At 34.9% G+C, this 18,808-nt stretch overlaps 3 protein-coding genes across 4 annotated transcripts; 2 read left to right on the forward strand and 1 right to left on the reverse strand.

Moving 5' to 3' along the window:
* The first annotated feature begins 1,617 nt into the window (after positions 1-1,617).
* Positions 1,618-5,980, forward strand: LOC117119090 (sialidase-1-like). Its single transcript, XM_033263900.1, has 3 exons — positions 1,618-2,316; positions 2,860-2,954; positions 3,734-5,980. Exons 1-3 carry the CDS (start codon positions 1,674-1,676, stop codon positions 4,130-4,132), a joined length of 1,137 nt encoding a protein of 378 aa, XP_033119791.1. The 5' UTR covers positions 1,618-1,673; the 3' UTR covers positions 4,133-5,980.
* Positions 5,981-6,252: 272 nt separating this feature from the next.
* On the reverse strand, positions 6,253-10,296 carry LOC117119089 (sialidase-1-like). The gene is made up of 3 exons (XM_033263899.1): positions 9,619-10,296; positions 9,153-9,247; positions 6,253-7,776 (listed from the first exon to the last, which is right to left on the reverse strand). Exons 1-3 carry the CDS (start codon positions 10,259-10,261, stop codon positions 7,375-7,377), a joined length of 1,140 nt encoding a protein of 379 aa, XP_033119790.1. The 5' UTR covers positions 10,262-10,296; the 3' UTR covers positions 6,253-7,374.
* A 254-nt stretch (positions 10,297-10,550) lies between these two features.
* LOC117119128 (sialidase-1-like) lies at positions 10,551-15,172 on the forward strand. Of its 2 annotated transcripts, XR_004447136.1 has the most exons (4): positions 10,551-11,256; positions 13,973-14,067; positions 14,353-14,822; positions 14,854-15,172. XR_004447136.1 is itself a non-coding variant. In XM_033263946.1 (3 exons), the coding sequence occupies exons 1-3, from the start codon at positions 10,620-10,622 to the stop codon at positions 14,767-14,769; spliced, it is 1,149 nt and encodes a 382-aa protein (XP_033119837.1). In that variant the 5' UTR covers positions 10,551-10,619; the 3' UTR covers positions 14,770-15,172. The 2 variants fall into 2 exon arrangements, 1 of the variants encoding a protein (XP_033119837.1); XM_033263946.1 differs by having other exon boundaries at positions 14,353-15,172.
* The last annotated feature ends 3,636 nt before the right edge of the window (positions 15,173-18,808 follow it).

Below are 18,808 nucleotides of genomic sequence, written 5' to 3' on the forward strand. Positions count from 1 at the left end.
GTGTGAGCCAGCGAGCCATGACGTCACGACAATAGATAGAGACGTTAGCCAGTTGTGCTAATTTGTGGAGTACAATTCAAAAAACAACTACAGTATAGGTCTAATAATGAATTATTTTGATGTTAAATAGACAATGTTAGCTATCAAAGAGCGACGTTGTTTTTCATTGGGACCTTCGTCCCTTCAAGGCTAGGCCTATACCATCCTAGCTAGTTTAGGCCTAGAGTAAGATAAGGCTAGCGCGACATGCGGACGTTGGTACGAGTAGGTTAGTCTACAAACGTCGCCTAAAGTAATTGATTTTACCCAGCAGAACGAAAGAAGGAAACCCGCTTTTCAGTCGTCTTAGGCACTCGTTTTTTGACAAACAATGACCTTTCAGAGGTCTAATTGCTGTCAAGAATATGAATTGGCTGCTTCGCAGGAATAAGATCAACAAATCACAACTTTCTTTTTCGCCTTTAGCACAATTTTCCTCACTTCACTCTAAAATCGATTAAATAAGCCTTTGAAACCCCTGAATTGTCGAAATTTTCGGGGCTTCGCCCCAGGACCACTTTCATAACGTTTTTAATCGAAGTTTGACCACGCCCACTTTGCTTTCGTCGGGGAAATCTGACACCTCGTCCAGGGCTTCGCCCCCCCCCCACCCCCGTCGGGAAAATCCTGGCGCCACCCCTGAGGCCTACTATAAAGTTCTGTTTTTTGGCATAGACGTCAACAAAAAAGTAGGATAAAATACACTTCAGACATGAAAAGCACAATATCCCTACACTTCAATGTACCGTTAGTAATAATTAATAATCAATAATTAATCAATTAATCTAAATAATATATTACACAATGTTTGGGCTTCATCCGGTAACTTTTTACGTCGGCGAGTGGCCTATGTTGTACAGTAATACATTTTATAGGCCTATCTAATGAATTTCCCAATTTTGATATGTTGATAGTTTTCTTTTAGACCTACACATAATTACCAACCGCCTTGCATCGCTGGACGGTCCTGCATTTCAAAGTGGACACATGCTTGATCATAATTTGTCACGCATTTAGCACAAGCATATGCGTATGATAACGAATTATCACGCATTCAAGTGAAAATGTATTTATAATTCGAAGAAATTGGTTTTATTAAAAATATAAAAACGGTCATGCAGTAACTTAAGTCATTTTTTTACGTCAATATTTAATTCACCGACGCGTTACTAAACATTGATCATAATATGATTTAACAAAATATATATATATAGGCATCTCTCAGGTTGGTACTCAACCAAATGTAATAGGTCACTAGTTTACCAAGCACATATAGGCTTGCACGAAGGTTGAACAAGCGTTGTTTCCAAATAAATTAGTCTAAACTTATCAATCAATCACTCATTGGCACCAAAATAAACATTTTTAAAACAAGGAGGCAAATGCATGAAAGAGTACCACCTAATAAATTCACACTGAGGCCTTATACATAAAAATGATTATATAAAATCTTCAAATATATTAAAACTCATTAACAACAACCTACCCATACTAAACAATAAATCATAATACGTCTCAATTAGACATACGAGTTTGAAAATGATAGAGGGCGGGCCACTACTTGTATACCGCGTGTGTGTGTGTCACGTGTGTAAATACTGTATAGGCCTAGTAGTAGTAGGAATTTTAAAATTATGGCTGGCCAAGTAAGCCGAATTTTGGGATCCTTTTATGTATTTTTGATTTGTATAGTGACTGCAGATGGTTTGACAGTCAAACCTGAAATTGTTTTAGAGAAAAATGTATGGGTTTCAGGTGAAGATGCAGAAATTAGTGAGTATAGAACCCCAATAATGATCCAAGCCCCGAATGGCGATGTCCTTGCATTTGCAGGGGCCAGAAAAACCAGCCACGGCGATGCCTCTGCAAAGGTCATCACCATGCGAAGGTCGAAAGACCTGGGGATTAACTGGGGGCCTAGTGTATTTGTGGTCGATGATTACATGAACAGGGATGGTTTAAATCTGGGCAATATTATAGTGGACGAACAAACAAGTTCTATAATCATTATATACAGTTTCTGCATTCACAATGCATGTGACCCTTCAAAGTACTACCCGACGAATTTTAAAAAGGTGAGCTTCGACAACGGTTACACCTGGGCTGAATCGGTTGACTTGGCGGAGAAATCGCCCTTCTTCAAAGGTTGGAATTGGGCACCTGGACCCGGATACGGCATCCAGAAGAAAATTGCACCAAACGTTGGACGGCTTCTGTCATGTGGTCACGTTGTTGCTAACGCCACTTATGGTGCAATGACCTGTATTTACAGTGACGGTAAGTATATAAGAAAAATTGATCTCCGATTTTACTTAGCAATACTACCTATATAATATTATAACGTTATAATGAACAAACGTTTACTTTGATGTGATGTTTCAGTATCAATGTAGATGTAGACTTGAGTTGTAATATGTTCCCCCCTCCATTTATAATTTTGGGAGTGGAACCCCCCTTCAATAAGCCTTGTTTAGGTCGTCCTCCAAAAAATCCTTGGTTCGTGTTAATATTTACCCTAACATACAAGCTTCACTAACATATCAAAATATAATTTATGAATGTCCTCAGTCATTCAGGTAGGCCTACAGCCCTTTGTATTTAATATGAATTGTTACTTATGCGAAAATATTTCAAAACAAATCCAGTCGCATTGTCAGGCCTACATTTACAGAGTTTCCGGGAACGTTACAATAATATAAGATACAGCATACTATCTTAAAGTATATCACTTAATGATGAGAATATCTTCTTTACTGATTGGCTTTTGCGTGATTTCTAATCATAGTCCGGTTGCTTTTGTTTTCATTTTGTTTTTTGTAGATCATGGTGATACTTGGAACAAGAGTGAAATGCTTGTGTTTTTGCCAAATAATATGAAAAAGAATATAGGCGATTTCACGCCAGGAGAACCACAGGCAAGTATTAGGCCTCAATGTAAGGCCAAATAAAAAAAATTACAGTATTATGTTGGGCCATGCCCTACCAACCCAAATTTTACAAAATTCAGGGTGGGCATTTTAGTTAGTTTTTTTTTTTTACTACAAAACAAGGAACAGTATTTTTTTTCATAAGCTAACAAGGCTGGAACAGCCTTGGACTAGGCTAGGAGTCCAAGGCCTAGCCTACATTGGTGCAGAATTATTATTATTATTATGGTATGCGATGCGATGCGAATCCAAAATTGTTGTATAAGTTATTTGTGTATTTTCTACTTTTTAAGCATTACACATTTTTGGTTAATTTCCCTACCACCAACCTACACATTTTTTTTATTTTCCCAAAACGTGGCCAACACAAAAATTTTTTTTGATTTTTGGCCTAAAATCTGTACATTGCACTAAAGATTTTGAAAAGTCTAAAAAATGAAATATAGTAGTTTGGTTTCTGGTGTAGACTTGCCCAGTGTTCAAGTATATATATAGTGGCTTTTGGAAAATGTATACTTAGCTACTATCCACACCCAGTAATTTTTTTATTTTTTTTATTTTCCCACAGAGAATATGAGTAGGCCTATAATATCACATGCGCTTATATGGATGTGATGTGACATTGACAATTGAGGGTGTGGGGGGGGGGGGGTGGCCTGTACGTAGGGCTAAAGCCTCTGCACCTTCCCGGCCACCACATACTGTTTCTCTAGTAGTAGAACTAAATGCAAGCAGGTATTTTACAGTTTAAAATATGTTTCTTGTAGATTCTTGAGCTGTCTAATGGACGGCTTCTGATTAACGCCAGAAATGAGCATTACTTCCACTCTAAGAATCGCCTAATCTTCTACAGCGATGACGGCGGAAAGACGTTCCCACTTTCAAAATTACGGGTTGACGAGGCCCTTATTGAGCCTCGATGTAACGCAAACACGCTCCTTCATCAGGGAGTCATGTTCTTCTCCAACCCTGCTTCGACAACCAGCCGAGTTAATATGACCCTGCGATGGAGTTTAGACGAAGGCATTAGTTGGACTGGTAGCCTGGTTGTTTATAGTAACAATAGCGAGTACTCGTGTCTCTCGCCTATTGATGACAACCATGTTGGATTACTCTTTGAAAAGGATAATTATAAGGAGATGTATTTTGTTAAAATCAAATTTTGAACCAATTTGTTTTTTTTATAAAAACTATTACATTCCAATTGTTTTGCTTCATAATATTTTAAAAGCAACATTTAGATAGCAATATAAATGAACAAATTCCTAGGAATAAAAAAACAATCTGAAATTAAGCTAAAACTTACGATCCACAAATTAAAGAAACTCATCAAATTTGTATACAATATCAATTATAAATATATATACATGTATAAAAAGACAATGAAACAAACTTAAGTGATAGAGTATTCACATTATTATCATGCAATTATAATTATTATTAGTATTAGTATTATTATTGTTATTAATATAAATATCTAACATTGTCAGTCAAAATCAAACTATTAGTACAGTAATTAGTAGTATCATTTTGAAGTATATTTTCATATCACAGTACTGAATGCATTATTCAATAATATTTCATAAATACTTTTACATATATTGATTAGCATAGTTCATAATGGTTTAGCAGACTGATGTTATTTCTTTGTTATGCATAAATTGGTACTACTTTTATATTTTTTTTCAAGCCCACCATTAAATTTCTATTTTTTCAGCATGGTGGGTGCACTAAAAGGCAAACAATATATTACATTGATTTTATATTTTAAATCAAAGTCATACAAAAACTAGGTATACGAAAATGTAACCTTACATTAAGTACAGTACAGTAGTTAAGTTATTTTTCTGTGAATAGGAGTATTTTATTAAATAGTGAAAACACAATGCAAATTGGTTATTCTCTGTATTGGCTTTCGCATAAAACGTTGTTCTGCGTCCACACTATAGTTTTATGTGACATATCTACCTGTCCCATGTCACATAAAACTTATAGTGCGGACAGAGAATTGAGCACAACATATACTGTAATTTGGTCTATGTTTACGTAGGTACATCCTGCAAAGGACCTAATAGTCCGTATCCCGGGGTATCCCCCTACTCGTCTAAAAAGATGTACGGCATTCTTTGAAGTGCACATGAGCAATTGTGTATAGTTGACCTATGGTTCATAGTCCACAGGCGAGCGTGCCGTTCAAATCAGCGCCGATATTATGGCTGTAGGTTGCAGTGCCCCTGCCTTAACTGCTCGGCCATACAGTATTGGTCACACTATAGTTGTGCACTTTAAATGCAAAGAAAATTGATATATATGCAATTTTAGTTTGCAGTTGTTCCATTGCTTTCTTTTGCAAAAGTGTTGGCTACATCAAATATTAATAATTATTATGCCATTATAAGTTTTTAAATAATTTAATAATGTCTTTATTTCCTCCAAATTTACAAAATCATACAAACCAGGTAGAAAGTCTATCCCACGCAGGGCATTTTGTAAATTATATTTTTTAAGTATTTAGTGATCGGTGGGAATTGTGTGCAGTTGAAATTTTTAGTAGAGGTAAATGATTTTATTTGAAATTTCTTTTTGTAATCCAGTTACTTATGCTTATACTTTGTGCAATTGTTTAAATATACAAAAACCTATGTATAAAAGGGAATCGCACTAAAATGGTGTAAACAGAGCATATTTTCCTGAATTGAGAAAAATTATGTAGTGTTGGCTATACTAAAAATATGACAGAATTTGTATTTTAAATTTGTAATATTTATGCCAGTTCATCTTTTGTGCAATGATTAAAATAAACACTGTGTATTAAAACATTATTGTATTTTAATGTGGTCATGTACTGCATGATAGTCTATCATAGATGGAGAAAGAAATATACTGTATGTAGTGTTAGTTATAATGATATCAAAAAAATAGGGCAGAATTTTGTATTTTAAATTGTAATTAATCATTCCAATTAATGTGTTGTGCAATGATCAAAATAAATAAAATATATTGATCAAACTCTATTTTGTTATTGAATTCTTGTACTACATGACCGTAGCGGACAACTGAACCCCATCGGGCAAATCCTCTCTTCAAATGCAGCAGTATAGTGGCAGAGTCTGTTTAGCCTGGGAGTGGGGTGAGAAAAACTAAACCCCACCTCTCTCCCCCCCCCCCCCCCCCCCTCCAAACTTCACCCATGAGACTTTCTGCTCGTCAATATCATTGTTACCAAAGAGTAATATATATATTTTTTGGTATTCTATAGCCATAAAGGAAACACATTGACAACTAATTATATTATAGGCATCGGTTTTAATTAGCTTTAAAATTTAGCATAATTTTGATTCCTTTAGCCTCTGTACTACATTATAATCTATACTTGATTTGTCCATCAGAATAAAATACAATATAAATTTATCTTGGAAGACTGACGGATATATATTTGATAATAATATAATATACTGTAGGTCTCCATATATTTAAAAATGCCTCCAATTAAAGACCACATTTCTGTGGTCCCATTACAAATGTCTTATCTGACCAAAGCTGCTAAAGACAATGGAAAACCCAGTCCCAAAAGTGGTTTTGAATTGGAGAGAGACCTGTATATTTATATCATGTCTCTAATATTTACAAAATCATTTTATTTTAAAATCTGAAAATTCAGATATAAAAACCTTACTGGAATGAAACCTCACACAAAACTTGAAACAATTCAGTACATTGCAAATAATAAAAAAAAATTATACAATTCAAATTTACAAGAATAAACAATTTCAATATTGAGGCACGTTCAATACGGAGGATTGGCGAAGTGGTACTAAACATTGTAGCTATTCTGTGCACAACAGCTAAACACTGTAAAATGGATATAAAATAAATGCAGTACAGTTTCTCAAATTTTATGACCTTAAATTATTAGTTTATAGTATTTTTTCTCTAAACCAACTTTAATTTTATAATAAATTTGCCAATATCACATATCGCATTTATTTTGGTTGGTAAAATTATAACTGCAGTAAATAAAAATCACTTTATTTTCTGAGCTAGTGCCCCTCACTTAATCATCGAGCCCCCACTTTCACCTTTTTCCCTCCATCAGTCCACTTGTTCAAGACTCCTAGAAACACCACTGGATAAAATACATGGTGAACTTTTAAACCATTTTTTTTTTTGGGGGGCTCCTCGATTTATAAATTTAGTAATTTTTCTTGAAAAATAAACATGATGTAGATTTTTAAAAGTTTCAATAGTGGGTCAGGCTTTACTGTACATGTAGGTAACATATTTTTTTGGCCTCAAGCGAGTTCAAGCTATAGGCACCATTCAGTCTCAATACAAAATCAAATTTATTCGTGATTGTCCTTTGATTTTAATACAAATAGTATACATAAACTAGTACTGTACTTCAGAGCTAATGCACTTTAATTTTAACAAATTCCACCAATTTGTAATCGCTTTTCTCATAAGCTAAACCAATATGATCGTCGTCAACATTTGACAAGCAAGAATACTCGCTACTACCAAGATAGATCGGCAGTTGGCCAGGCCACGACTCTCCCATATCGTTACTCCATTTCACTGTCATATTGAAGCGCCCTGAGGTGGATGCCGGGTTAGAAAAAAACAGGGTACCACCGTGTAGAAGGATGGAACCGCAGACACTGGGTTCGATGAGCTCTGGAACGAGCTTGGTAGATGTGACGGGAAAAGTTATGCCTCCATCAAAACTCATACCATGCATTCTGCAGCGGCAATGATAGAAGTGTGTGTTACGAGCGTTGACCAATAGTGTTCCATTTGGGTATTCAATAACCTGAGAATAAGCAATATGAACAAAAGTTAATTATTTTTATAAGTCAATTAAGATATCATTATCTTCCTAAAAAGAAAAAAGAAAAAAAGCATTAAGTTTGAATTAGTCCACATTTTTACAGTTTTGCATCTTGTGTGCTGAAAAGGTCAAACCTGTTTTATTGTACACTGTATACAAACAATTATTATTTCATTGCATTTTTATTGAGTTTCATTTCAAGCATTGGAAAAATGAAGAGGAACTGTAGTTTGGTGGTTGCTATCCAATCCCAGTATAATATTTTTTTCTTATCCACTCACGAACATTACTGTACTGGTTTCAGCAACACTTCAATGGAAGACTATTATTAGGCGAGACGTTTTAATACCTTGTTTCACAAACTTCTTTTTTTATTTTTAATTGTCTGTAGTGGTAGTAGTAATGAGATTGATAAATACTTTAAAGGAAGAAATATATTATTATTATTTTTGGAGATTTTTGCGGAGCGGAGGGCACGGTAAAAATAAAAAATAAATACACAAATTTTATTTTTTTATGAAATTTCCATTTTTTGTGGCCAACGGGCCAAAAAATACAATTTTATTTCAAAATCAACATTTTTGGTGGTCGGTGGTTTTGCTATTGACAAGGTATAAAAAATAGTCTCGCCCAGACTGAAGGACAACCCTTATCATTGTTCAACACAGGTAATGCTCAAAAACAATGGGGAGGTCAATGCTACTAATATTCAGGGACATTTTATGTCAACACTGATGAACCTTGGCAGTCATGAGGTTAAATTGTTGTGCAATTCAAACAGCTGGTAAAGCTTGCAATTTTAGGCAGCTGGTGGGGGATGGACTGGGAAATAATTTCTGCAGTAAAAGAATTTGTAAAACAATTATTAGTAATTAACAATTAGAAAAATTGTGAAGGAGAGGTGAATTTTTCACAATTATGTTGTCTACGATAGGAATAGTAAATAATCAATAACAAAATTTAAATAGTATCAACAAAATGTTTATAATAATGATGATAGATAATTAATAATATTTATAAGTTGATATTATAAATAATAATAATGACAAAAACAACAATATTGATTTACAACTGTATATGAAAGCCCCATCATGGCACAACATAATGTAATAGATATCCACATGATGACATTAACAAAATCTTTTTAATACAGTAACAGTAATATTTATAATAGCGATTCGTACGTGTCAAGAATCGTCAATGATTGCCCTTTCTGTATGCCAATCAAACTTTGCAATTGACCAATAAGATGACGGCCAGGATTACGCGCATGTCCCACAAAGGTATGTGTTGGTGTTTGCGCTCATTTTGAGAACCTTCTGGAATAGTCAATTATCATACAACATTATGCCCAGTACCTGCGCTTCACCAGGTGCAAAGTCGCCAACTTTCTTATCCCCACCAAATGGTATTCCAACAAGACCACCTCCAATTTTCCAAGTATCGCCATGATCTGAAATTCACAACAAATTACATTTCAGTCTAAAAAATAAGCATGAACAAAATTACTAGCCTGTATATATATTTACATACAAAATTTTAAAAAAAAATGTAGCGAGAATATGAGCAAACAATAATATTGTATTAATAGCAGAAAATGTATTAAGGTATTAGGAAAAAAATAGTTAATACTGTACAGTATATACACTGAAATCAATACTAATACATCTTCAGAACAAAAGAAAAAAAAACTCAAGAACCAAAAGAAACAATTGCTTGCCTAGAAGATGAAGAAGACGAACACAAATATAAATTTAGGGCTTCTTAGTTCCATCTCAAAACCAAAACAACCACACCCCTAATTTTGAATTACGAAACACTTACCGTCACTGTAAAAACAAACAACAGACTTCAATGCAAATGGAGTCCTGTGTCCACAAGTTATCAAACGGCCTTTATTTGGTGCATACTTTTTCTGTATCCCATATCCTGGCCCAGGAGACAGGTCGAATCCGAGGATGTCTGGGTTTTGCAAGCCGAGATCCACCGGGTTACCCCATGTGTAACCCCAATCTTTACTTTTCACAACGAAGTTGGTGGCAACATTCTGCCTCTCGGGGCACTGGTTGTGTGCACAATAAACATACAATATTATGATATATCCCATTTCTTCGTCTACCATAGCAGTGCCTAGATTAAGACCATCTTGGGCTTCATAATCATCAACAATAAATTCAGTCGGGCCCCAGGACGATCCTTTATCCTTCGAGCGTTTCATAGCTATGAATTTTGCTCCGACATCAGTACGGGGTATGTCATACTTTCGCGCTTCTGCAAAGGCGAGCAGATCTCCATTTGGGAGGTTGATAATAACTGGAATGCGATATAAATACACTTCACCCGTTGTATTACCTTCCCATATTATTTGTGTCTGAACTACCGTAGGATTAATTGCAGTTACAATTACGCTACAAACGTATAATACTAGGCCTACACAAGCTCCTATATTCAGACCTACCATTTCCATTCCGTACTCAACGACAACAAACTACAGTGATCAGGTGACTAAATTAATGGCCGGTCACTTGACATTATCTATGGAATGATACATTTCTTATATATGGTGTGTAAATTTGAATTAACACAATAATATAATATTATTAACATATCAAAAATACTATTAAAGATATAAAAAATAATACTAATATAAGGTTTATCATAATAATTCAAATAAATGTAATCATACACTTATTAATATTAATTTTAAAATAGTTGTATATACTAACTCACCTATAAAATAAATAGTCAAATCCATGGGGTCGTTGTCACATGACTCTAGTGTAGCGTTGGGTAATATAGTGAGATCGTTGAGCAAGTAAACAAATATGGCGAATGTTTCTAATTTGGTTTATATTTTGTGGGCAATATTAATTAATGTTTGTTTTGGATTCACACCTGAAGTAGTTTTAGAGCAAGTATTGTTCGAAGGAGGTGATGAAGGCGATGTGTATGCCTACCGAATCCCAGTCGCTACGCTAACCTCACAAGGCAAGGTTGTTGTTTACGCAGAAGCCCGGAAGTATTCGAGATCGGACTCAAATTCGAAGTTTATTGCCGGGCGAACGTCTGTAAATGGGGGCTACAGTTGGTCTGTTACAGAATTTCTTGTCAATAACTTTCGCACCAATGATGGTATTAATCTTGGAGCAACGTTATACAACGCTGAACGCAAAGAATTGTTAATTTTTTACACCGAATGTGCACATCGAACATGTGCAAGTGGAGTGACCTCAAATTATATGTTGAAGTCAGTTGATGGAGGCGTCTCATGGCAACCACCAGTGGATATTTCAAAGGCAAATGGCACAAACAATATTAATAATAATTTGTATAATTATTCTTGGTCAGCTGGGCCAGGATACGGCATACAGAAAAAGCTGGAGCCTCATAAAGGTCGTTTGATTGTGTGCGGCCATACTATCAGACACACATATTATGCAATGGAATGCATAATCAGTGACGGTATTTGTTTATAATATTATTTTATGAATAATTATAATTATATTCTCTCTTAGGAGTGATGTTTTGCCCTAATTGACGTGTTATCGTACCGAATACTTAGTACTGTACGTTCCCAAATACTAGAAAAAAAAATCGCAAGTAGATCCGATGGGAATCGAACCCATAGCCTCCAGATAACTAGTCTGGCGCCATAACCACTAGACCCCTGGTTCTTAATTACATTTTGTTTGAAGTGCTAAATTAATTTTAGATTTGATCTGAAGGGCCAAATATAATCTCAGCCGAGTTGAAAGCAATCGTTATATACCTGGGTGAAACTTTTCCCGCTAAGAGGTCTATTATAAAGGGTTTTTTTTTTTCGCAATTTGAAATTATAGGGGCCTACTTTTAGATTGTACTATGCCTACACATGGAGGAGTAACATTTATTCCTCCATGGCCTACACTAGCGGTAATGACCCAAAACTTGGTCGCAGAAAATTTTTGTGTGGACGTCAAAATACAAAAGGTTTTCTGCAAACAGTCCCTTATGTAGGACTAGCGAAATTATGTACTTTTATGAGCACTGTCATGATAAACACACTATTTATTACCCCTGCGAACAGGGGTGGCGCCAGCAGGGAGGGGCCTGGCTTGTGAAGTAAAGAATGAACAGTAAACAAAAGAAAAATACAGAGATGGAACTTGCCGGCACAAATGTCGGTGTAATGCTACTACTGTATGACTTGAAAAGAAGGCTATTAATGAAACACAATGATCAGAACAAAACACAGAGATAGAACATGACTTGAATTATTTGCAGGACAATTGAAATGTATTTTTATCACTGTTCTTTGGTTTACTAGGTATTTATTATCATGTAAATGTAGGCTTATTGACTAACCAATAGACGTAGGTGTATTGCAAAATAAAAATTTAGTTTAACAATGGGCTTCTTCTACTGGATTGGTCGTAAATCAGGCATCTGGACTCAGCAATCCCTAAAATTTTAGCATGTCTATGATAAAGTTTTTACTTCCTCTGGGCTGCTGTTAAAGTTAGCAGAGCTAATAAGAACACCAATTTTGGGAGAAGGCCTATCTTTTATACTACAGGGTTTAAATGTAGATCTGAGTGGGGTAACCCCTAAATCATATTATCCAGTGATCGATTTGTGGCGCTATTCTATTGATGGCCTATATCATCTTGCTTAGTTTCAAACACTCCATGTACATAGGCCTACTGTACCCATTTTTTTTGTTTACTTTATTGAAAATGTATTCATCGAACTTTTATTATGGGGTCTTTCCATGTCAAATCACCCAAAAAAGGACAGATTTACACCTCACCATGTCAGATTTTGACCAAATTTAATTTGTAGGTTCATTTGGGTAAGAAAGAGCGAAATTTCAATTTTATTCAAAATCGGACAAAGGGATCAAAAATTACAGCCGATCAAAAATTGCCGAAAATGACAAAATTGCGCACTACCGCCATTTTTCAAACGCAATTAAATCAAAATGTACTGGTCCGGTTTTCATGAAACAAAAATTAAAGGAGATTGAACGAGGATTCCAAATCCAGTACAAGGATTCCTTGCAGTACAAAGTTATCCAGTGTTAACCTCATCATATTGCAATTCTGTTAACCTCATCATATTGCAACATACTGTATTTGGAATCTTCAGAGTATCTCCTTTTCAATGATATTTACTATTTAAAAAACGGCCTAGTAGTGTTAACGTTATGGCTGTTCGAAAATGGTAGCTGCACCCATTTTCATGTTTTTTTTTTTTTTTTTTTGTTTGTTTGTTTTTTTGGTTTTTTTTCGGGTTTTCTTAATTTTTGACGGCTCATCATCCGACAATCGGATTTTCGTAATATTTGAAATTTAAGCTTTTCTCTAGCCAATAATCGTTTTCCCCAATTTTCGTTAAAATCCGAGTCGGTGGGTTGTTCACCATTGGGTGATCTGAACAGAATGACCCTATGTTTTAAATATTATTTTTTTTTCCTCACAAATTAAATTGCCGGGCGGCCCAAACCAGGGTACTAGACTATCGAACTTGCGCTGTGACTATAATGTTGTGTCTAATATCCACGTAGCAAATGCTATTTCGATGTTTGTATCAGGAAAATATCGTTCTATGGTAAATAACAAAAGAAAAGACCCCAGACATCTTCAGCACTAGTCCAGGGACATCGTCTCCAAACTAGGAGAACATTCCAACGATATATTTCTTTCTTTTTTATTTCGAACATATTTATACAACATAAAACATAATCAAGTGTTTACATTGTCCTCTTTAAGATTATGATCTCTTACATGGTGATGGTTCCTACAAAAATATAACCAGTGCCATCCACTTTTCTTATATTATTACAATTGCTATTTTTTAATAGAGAATTGTGATCGAGTTGGCTATAATTTGTCGGAAGATCATCTACCAGGCCTATTATGTAATTTTTTTTTATACACAATTACTATTTTGCTAATACAGAATTGTGTATCATACCGTCGTCATGTGAACTCAGTCTTTGATGTTAGCATCTAAACTATAGCACAGTTTTCCATTGGCAGTCGGTTGTCTGTCATTGAAAGTTGGGCAATATTATATAACATCAAAATGTAAGTTTAAAGTGCATGAGTTAAATCGAAGTACAGTATAATGATTGTGAGAAATTAAATTTAACGTGAAGGATGGTAGATTATTGTTCTTTCATTCTTGACTTTTAAAGATCAAGGAAGTACTTGGAAAATCGGAGCTTCACAACCAGCACTTCCAAAGTATGGACCAATGACCAGTGGCGTATTTTGGCCAAGTGAAGTTCAGGTACGTCAGCCTACATCCACCAGACAAGACCAAAGGTTGAGTCTGCTGACAAACAACTTCATTGTTTATTGCATATTATCGATATGTAAATTTCAAGTAAAACGTATCATACGCACTGCATCATTACACACTCGTGTATGATCATATTTGGCTGTAAAATTATTGTGTTTATATTTATGCTTTATGTGTTTTGTATCCATGTTATACATATGTAAATTCTTTGTGTTCATGGAGGAGCAATACTATAAGCAGCATAAGGTTATTCTTGAATATACTCCCTTTCAGATGTTGGAACTTCGGAACGGTTCCATATTATTCAACATTAGGAACGAGAGGAAATACCAGTGCGCTTGCCGCATTGTAATGTTAAGTAATGACGGAGGCGACACTATTGACTTTGACAGCATCTACTTTGATGCCACATTGATTGACCCCACTGATGCAGGAGCAGTCCTTTTACACGGAGACAACATATTCTTTGTTAATGCAGCCAACACGGGATCTAGGAGGAACATCACTTTAAGATGGAGTGCAAATGACGGCAAGACTTGGGATGGAGCCTTAAGTATCTACACAGGTCCAGCAGCCTACTCCACGTTGACGAGTGTTGATGAAAACCATATTGGTGTTCTATACGAACGGAGTATGAGTGGCAAGAGTGATGCTGGCAGTATATGGTTTACTCTTGTTAAGATTAAGTAGATTTTTATATACCGTTGAACCTTTCATAAAATCCTTGGGTCATACTAATCATTTGGTTGATAATGGTGGGTTACAGTTTGAGTATTGTTCACTAATAAAATACTGGTTCAATATTATCAAGCATAAATTGGCATTGAAAAATTCCACCCATGCATCCTGTAATACCTCACACACACACACACACACCAACTGTAAATTAAGATTGTTAACACATAGCTGTAGGCATATTCAGTTTTAAGCTCGGTTTCCATCTCTCACCCTATCGGCGACATCGGGGTGCATTGCTAGCTGCCCCGACGCAATCGGGAAGGCGCCCCGATTCGTCTGCAACACAATCGGCAAAGTTAAAGCAGGTTTAACCTTCCCGACAACTGTCGCCGATAGTAAGCGATTCTATGGAAACCAATGTGACATTGTAGAAACGGTTGGCGCATCGGTTGTGGCTTGGACTCCCAACCTCGTGGTCGGGGGTTCGAAACTCTCGCTGTGCCAATCGCTTGTGTCCTTGATCAAAGGCACTTTATCTACGGTTGCCTCTCTACCCCTAGGAGTATAAGTGGTACCTGGTAGGTTACAACACAACTGATTACTAGCTGCACTGGAATAATAATATAATTTATAAACTTAATTTGGTGTTCAGTATGTGTTCCATATGTGTTTGATCCAATGACCGGGGTAATGTGAAGCGCTTAGAGGCTTTGTGCATGAATATAAGAACAACATAATTATTATTATGTATTATTATTAACCATTCGGGGAGGAGAAAAAAAATTATATGTATTTTATATTTTATATATATTAGAAGACTCTAAAATTGATGATAGCCTTTGAAACCCCTGAATTCTCACAGTTTCGCCTAGGAGTATAAGGGGGTACCTGGTAGGTTCCAACACAACTGATTACTAGCTGCAATATTAATGGAATAATAATATAATTTATAAACTTAATTTGGTGTGTATTCATATGTGTTTGATCCAATGACCGGGGTAGTAATGTGAAGCGCTTAGAGGCTTTGTGCATGAATATACGAACAACATATTATAATATTATTATTACTGTATTATGTATTATTATTAACCATTCGGGGAGAAAAAAAAATTATATGTATTTTATATTGTATATATATTAGAAGACTCTAAAATTGATGATAGCCTTTGAAACCCCTGAATTCTTACAATTTCGCCCCCTGGGACACCACCCGACCACACTAAAGTCTGATTTTCTTAAAATCGCTACACTGTCGCTACAGTGTTTTCAGTGAAATTGTTTTACTGCGTAGTAGGCCCCGTCGGAAAGGTTCCCCGATTCAACCGAATAATAAGCATCACTAAAAGCGATTGTATGGGAACCAAGCTTCACATACGTACTCGTCGGGGACATCGCCTATCCCTCTATTTGACAAATCCTTGTGCCACGCCTAGCTGCCATCATCAATTCAGACCTTCTGCTACATCCTCATTGGCGATAGAGCATAAGGCCAAGAAGGTCTTCCTCAGCTAAACCTTTGGAGCCTTTGAGGTATTGGCTTATGAATTGTCCAATGTTAAACTGAAATGAAATTAAATACCATTTTGGGACCAGGGTTTCCATGGTCTTTAGCAGCTTTGGTCTCTGATTAAAATAAAAAAGATAAAAGACATTTGTTAATTTTCGTTTAATAGTGGTCTTTATTTGGAGGAGTCTTTAATTAGATGGAGACCTGTAACTTAATGGAACGTTGATGAAGCACATAAAGGAGTGAACTTCGACGAAGGGGTACATCGTGGAATGAGCCGTTAAGGCTTTTAACCTACAATCGTGAGGTCATTGGCCTAGATAATTTTTCTATGTTTAAAAATTTGTATTGCCCTATTCTGAACCCACCAAACTGTTTGTTTTCTTTGTTTTTTTGCAAAGACTTAAAAAAAAAACAGAATGGTGCACTAAGAAGTGTGATGATCTTTGAAAATAGCACATTTAAAGATAATAATTAAAATGTACCTTGACTTTCAATGAAGGCGGTTTGCCGCAATGAAAATTATTATTATGATCCGTTTCAAGCTTCTTGAAACTGGCGATAAGCTCCAGCCTCAGAGCCCCATGGCTTGGCAAGGATTTGGTTTACTTTATACCTGTAACATTGACTTAGCCCCATAAATGAGATTGATGATTAGCCATACATCATGAACCCTAGAATTGTATGTTGGCTATTAAAATATCCTGACCAGCCATGATTTCAGATTTGCATTGTACTTGGGGAATACAAAAAATGTTGGCATAATGTATTTTTAATTTTATAACTACAGTATATATAATTATGGTGATTTGGGTTCACTTGTATTTATTGGGCGCGGCTCTATACTTAAAACCAGTAAACTAAGTTTTTATAAGGAACAGTTGTTTTGTCATTAATATTTATATATCACCATACACAGTAATTATTAAAACTATATTTAACTCATTAAAGCCTACTTGGAGTTTGTGATTATTTCTTTCTGTTTTTTAATTACTCGTAACGAATCAACATTATAGCACACACTAATTGAGAGTTCCGACTAAGTACCTCTATTTTTATACGTATTATGGTTCCCAATAATAAATAAAAAGTAAAAACATATTTATGTAGTTGTCTCAGGTAAAAACCAGTTAATTGAATTTATTTAACTGTAGCAAAATGCCATATCGTTATAGATCAAATCTGAAACCTTTCACACCGCGAATAAAGCATTGAATTGCGCATTAACGTGGTCAACGTTTGATGAGACACGGATTGAACGATACGATACGAGCTATCCTATGACATTATATACTAAAGTACAATAATATATATTATAATAATATTATATATACATAATATATTAAGTAATATAAAATTTGAAGGTATAAACCAGCAGTTTAAAATCATTCATTATCAATAATACAGTATATTAATTATATTCTTTTCTTTTGGGGAAAAAATAGCTAGCACAGCATGCGGAAAATGTCGTTATAGATCAAATCTGAAACCTTTCACACCGCGAATAAATCATTGAATTGCGCATTAACGTGGTCAACGTTTGATGAGACACGGATTGAACGATACGATACGAGCTATCCTATGACACATTATATAATAAAGTACAATAATATATATTATAATAATATTATATATACATAATAATAATATAAAATTTGAAGGTATAAACCAGCAGTTTAAAATCATTCATTATCAATAATACAGTATATTAATTATATTCTTTTGTTTTGGGGAAAAAATAGCTAGCACAGCAAGCGGAAAATGTAGATCAGGTGAGGATAAAGAAAGTTCATTACTTTATCAATTATTACACATTGAAAGTGTGAAGTCCCCCAGTGGTAATTCATGTTATTGGAATTTTCATTTAAAATTTTGCGAAAATGGTCTATACAAAACCCATTACGGTCTTTACTCCTTTCTGGTATTAGTAGAAGAATTCCAGTCAGTTGACAAGTTGATCAGTTAAAAAATTAATAACTTAGTTGATGTATTTAAAGATAGAGGCCAGCTACTATCAGTCACATTACAGAAAAATACCTCAAAAATAAATTTAAGAAATGAACAGCTCACACAAGAATTTAACAAAGCTTCCACCAAGAAACAGATCGAAACAATTTTCCACCGGTTTACAGACACTTTAATACAAATTGGCTGGTAATCAATTTAAGGATTTTTTTTTAAATGTTCGGTGAAGACATCTGTTTCTTGGTAGAATGATTTAATTTATCTTATTAAAATAGCAATTCAAAGTTTTGTTAGAATTTTTGAGATATTTTACTGTCTTTTGACTAAAAGTATATCTTTAAATAAGCTATTTCAAATTTTTTATTTTTATTTTTGAGGTTTTCAATAATAATCTCTCTACACAATAAATTATGTAACAACATTAGGTGGAATAATAAAACGAATTTACAATTTAGAATTGGAAAATCGTAGATTTGCTGGTAATTAACTGATTGAAAGATATACTGTTGATGCATCTGCAATACTGTTTAGAGATCTCTTTTCGTGTTACATTTCATATATATAAATATATACACATAC

This window comes from Anneissia japonica, unplaced genomic scaffold (assembly GCF_011630105.1).
Source record: "Anneissia japonica isolate Jap-2015-1 unplaced genomic scaffold, ASM1163010v1 scaffold1792_len1028045_cov167, whole genome shotgun sequence".
Taxonomy (NCBI): domain Eukaryota; kingdom Metazoa; phylum Echinodermata; class Crinoidea; order Comatulida; family Comatulidae; genus Anneissia; species Anneissia japonica.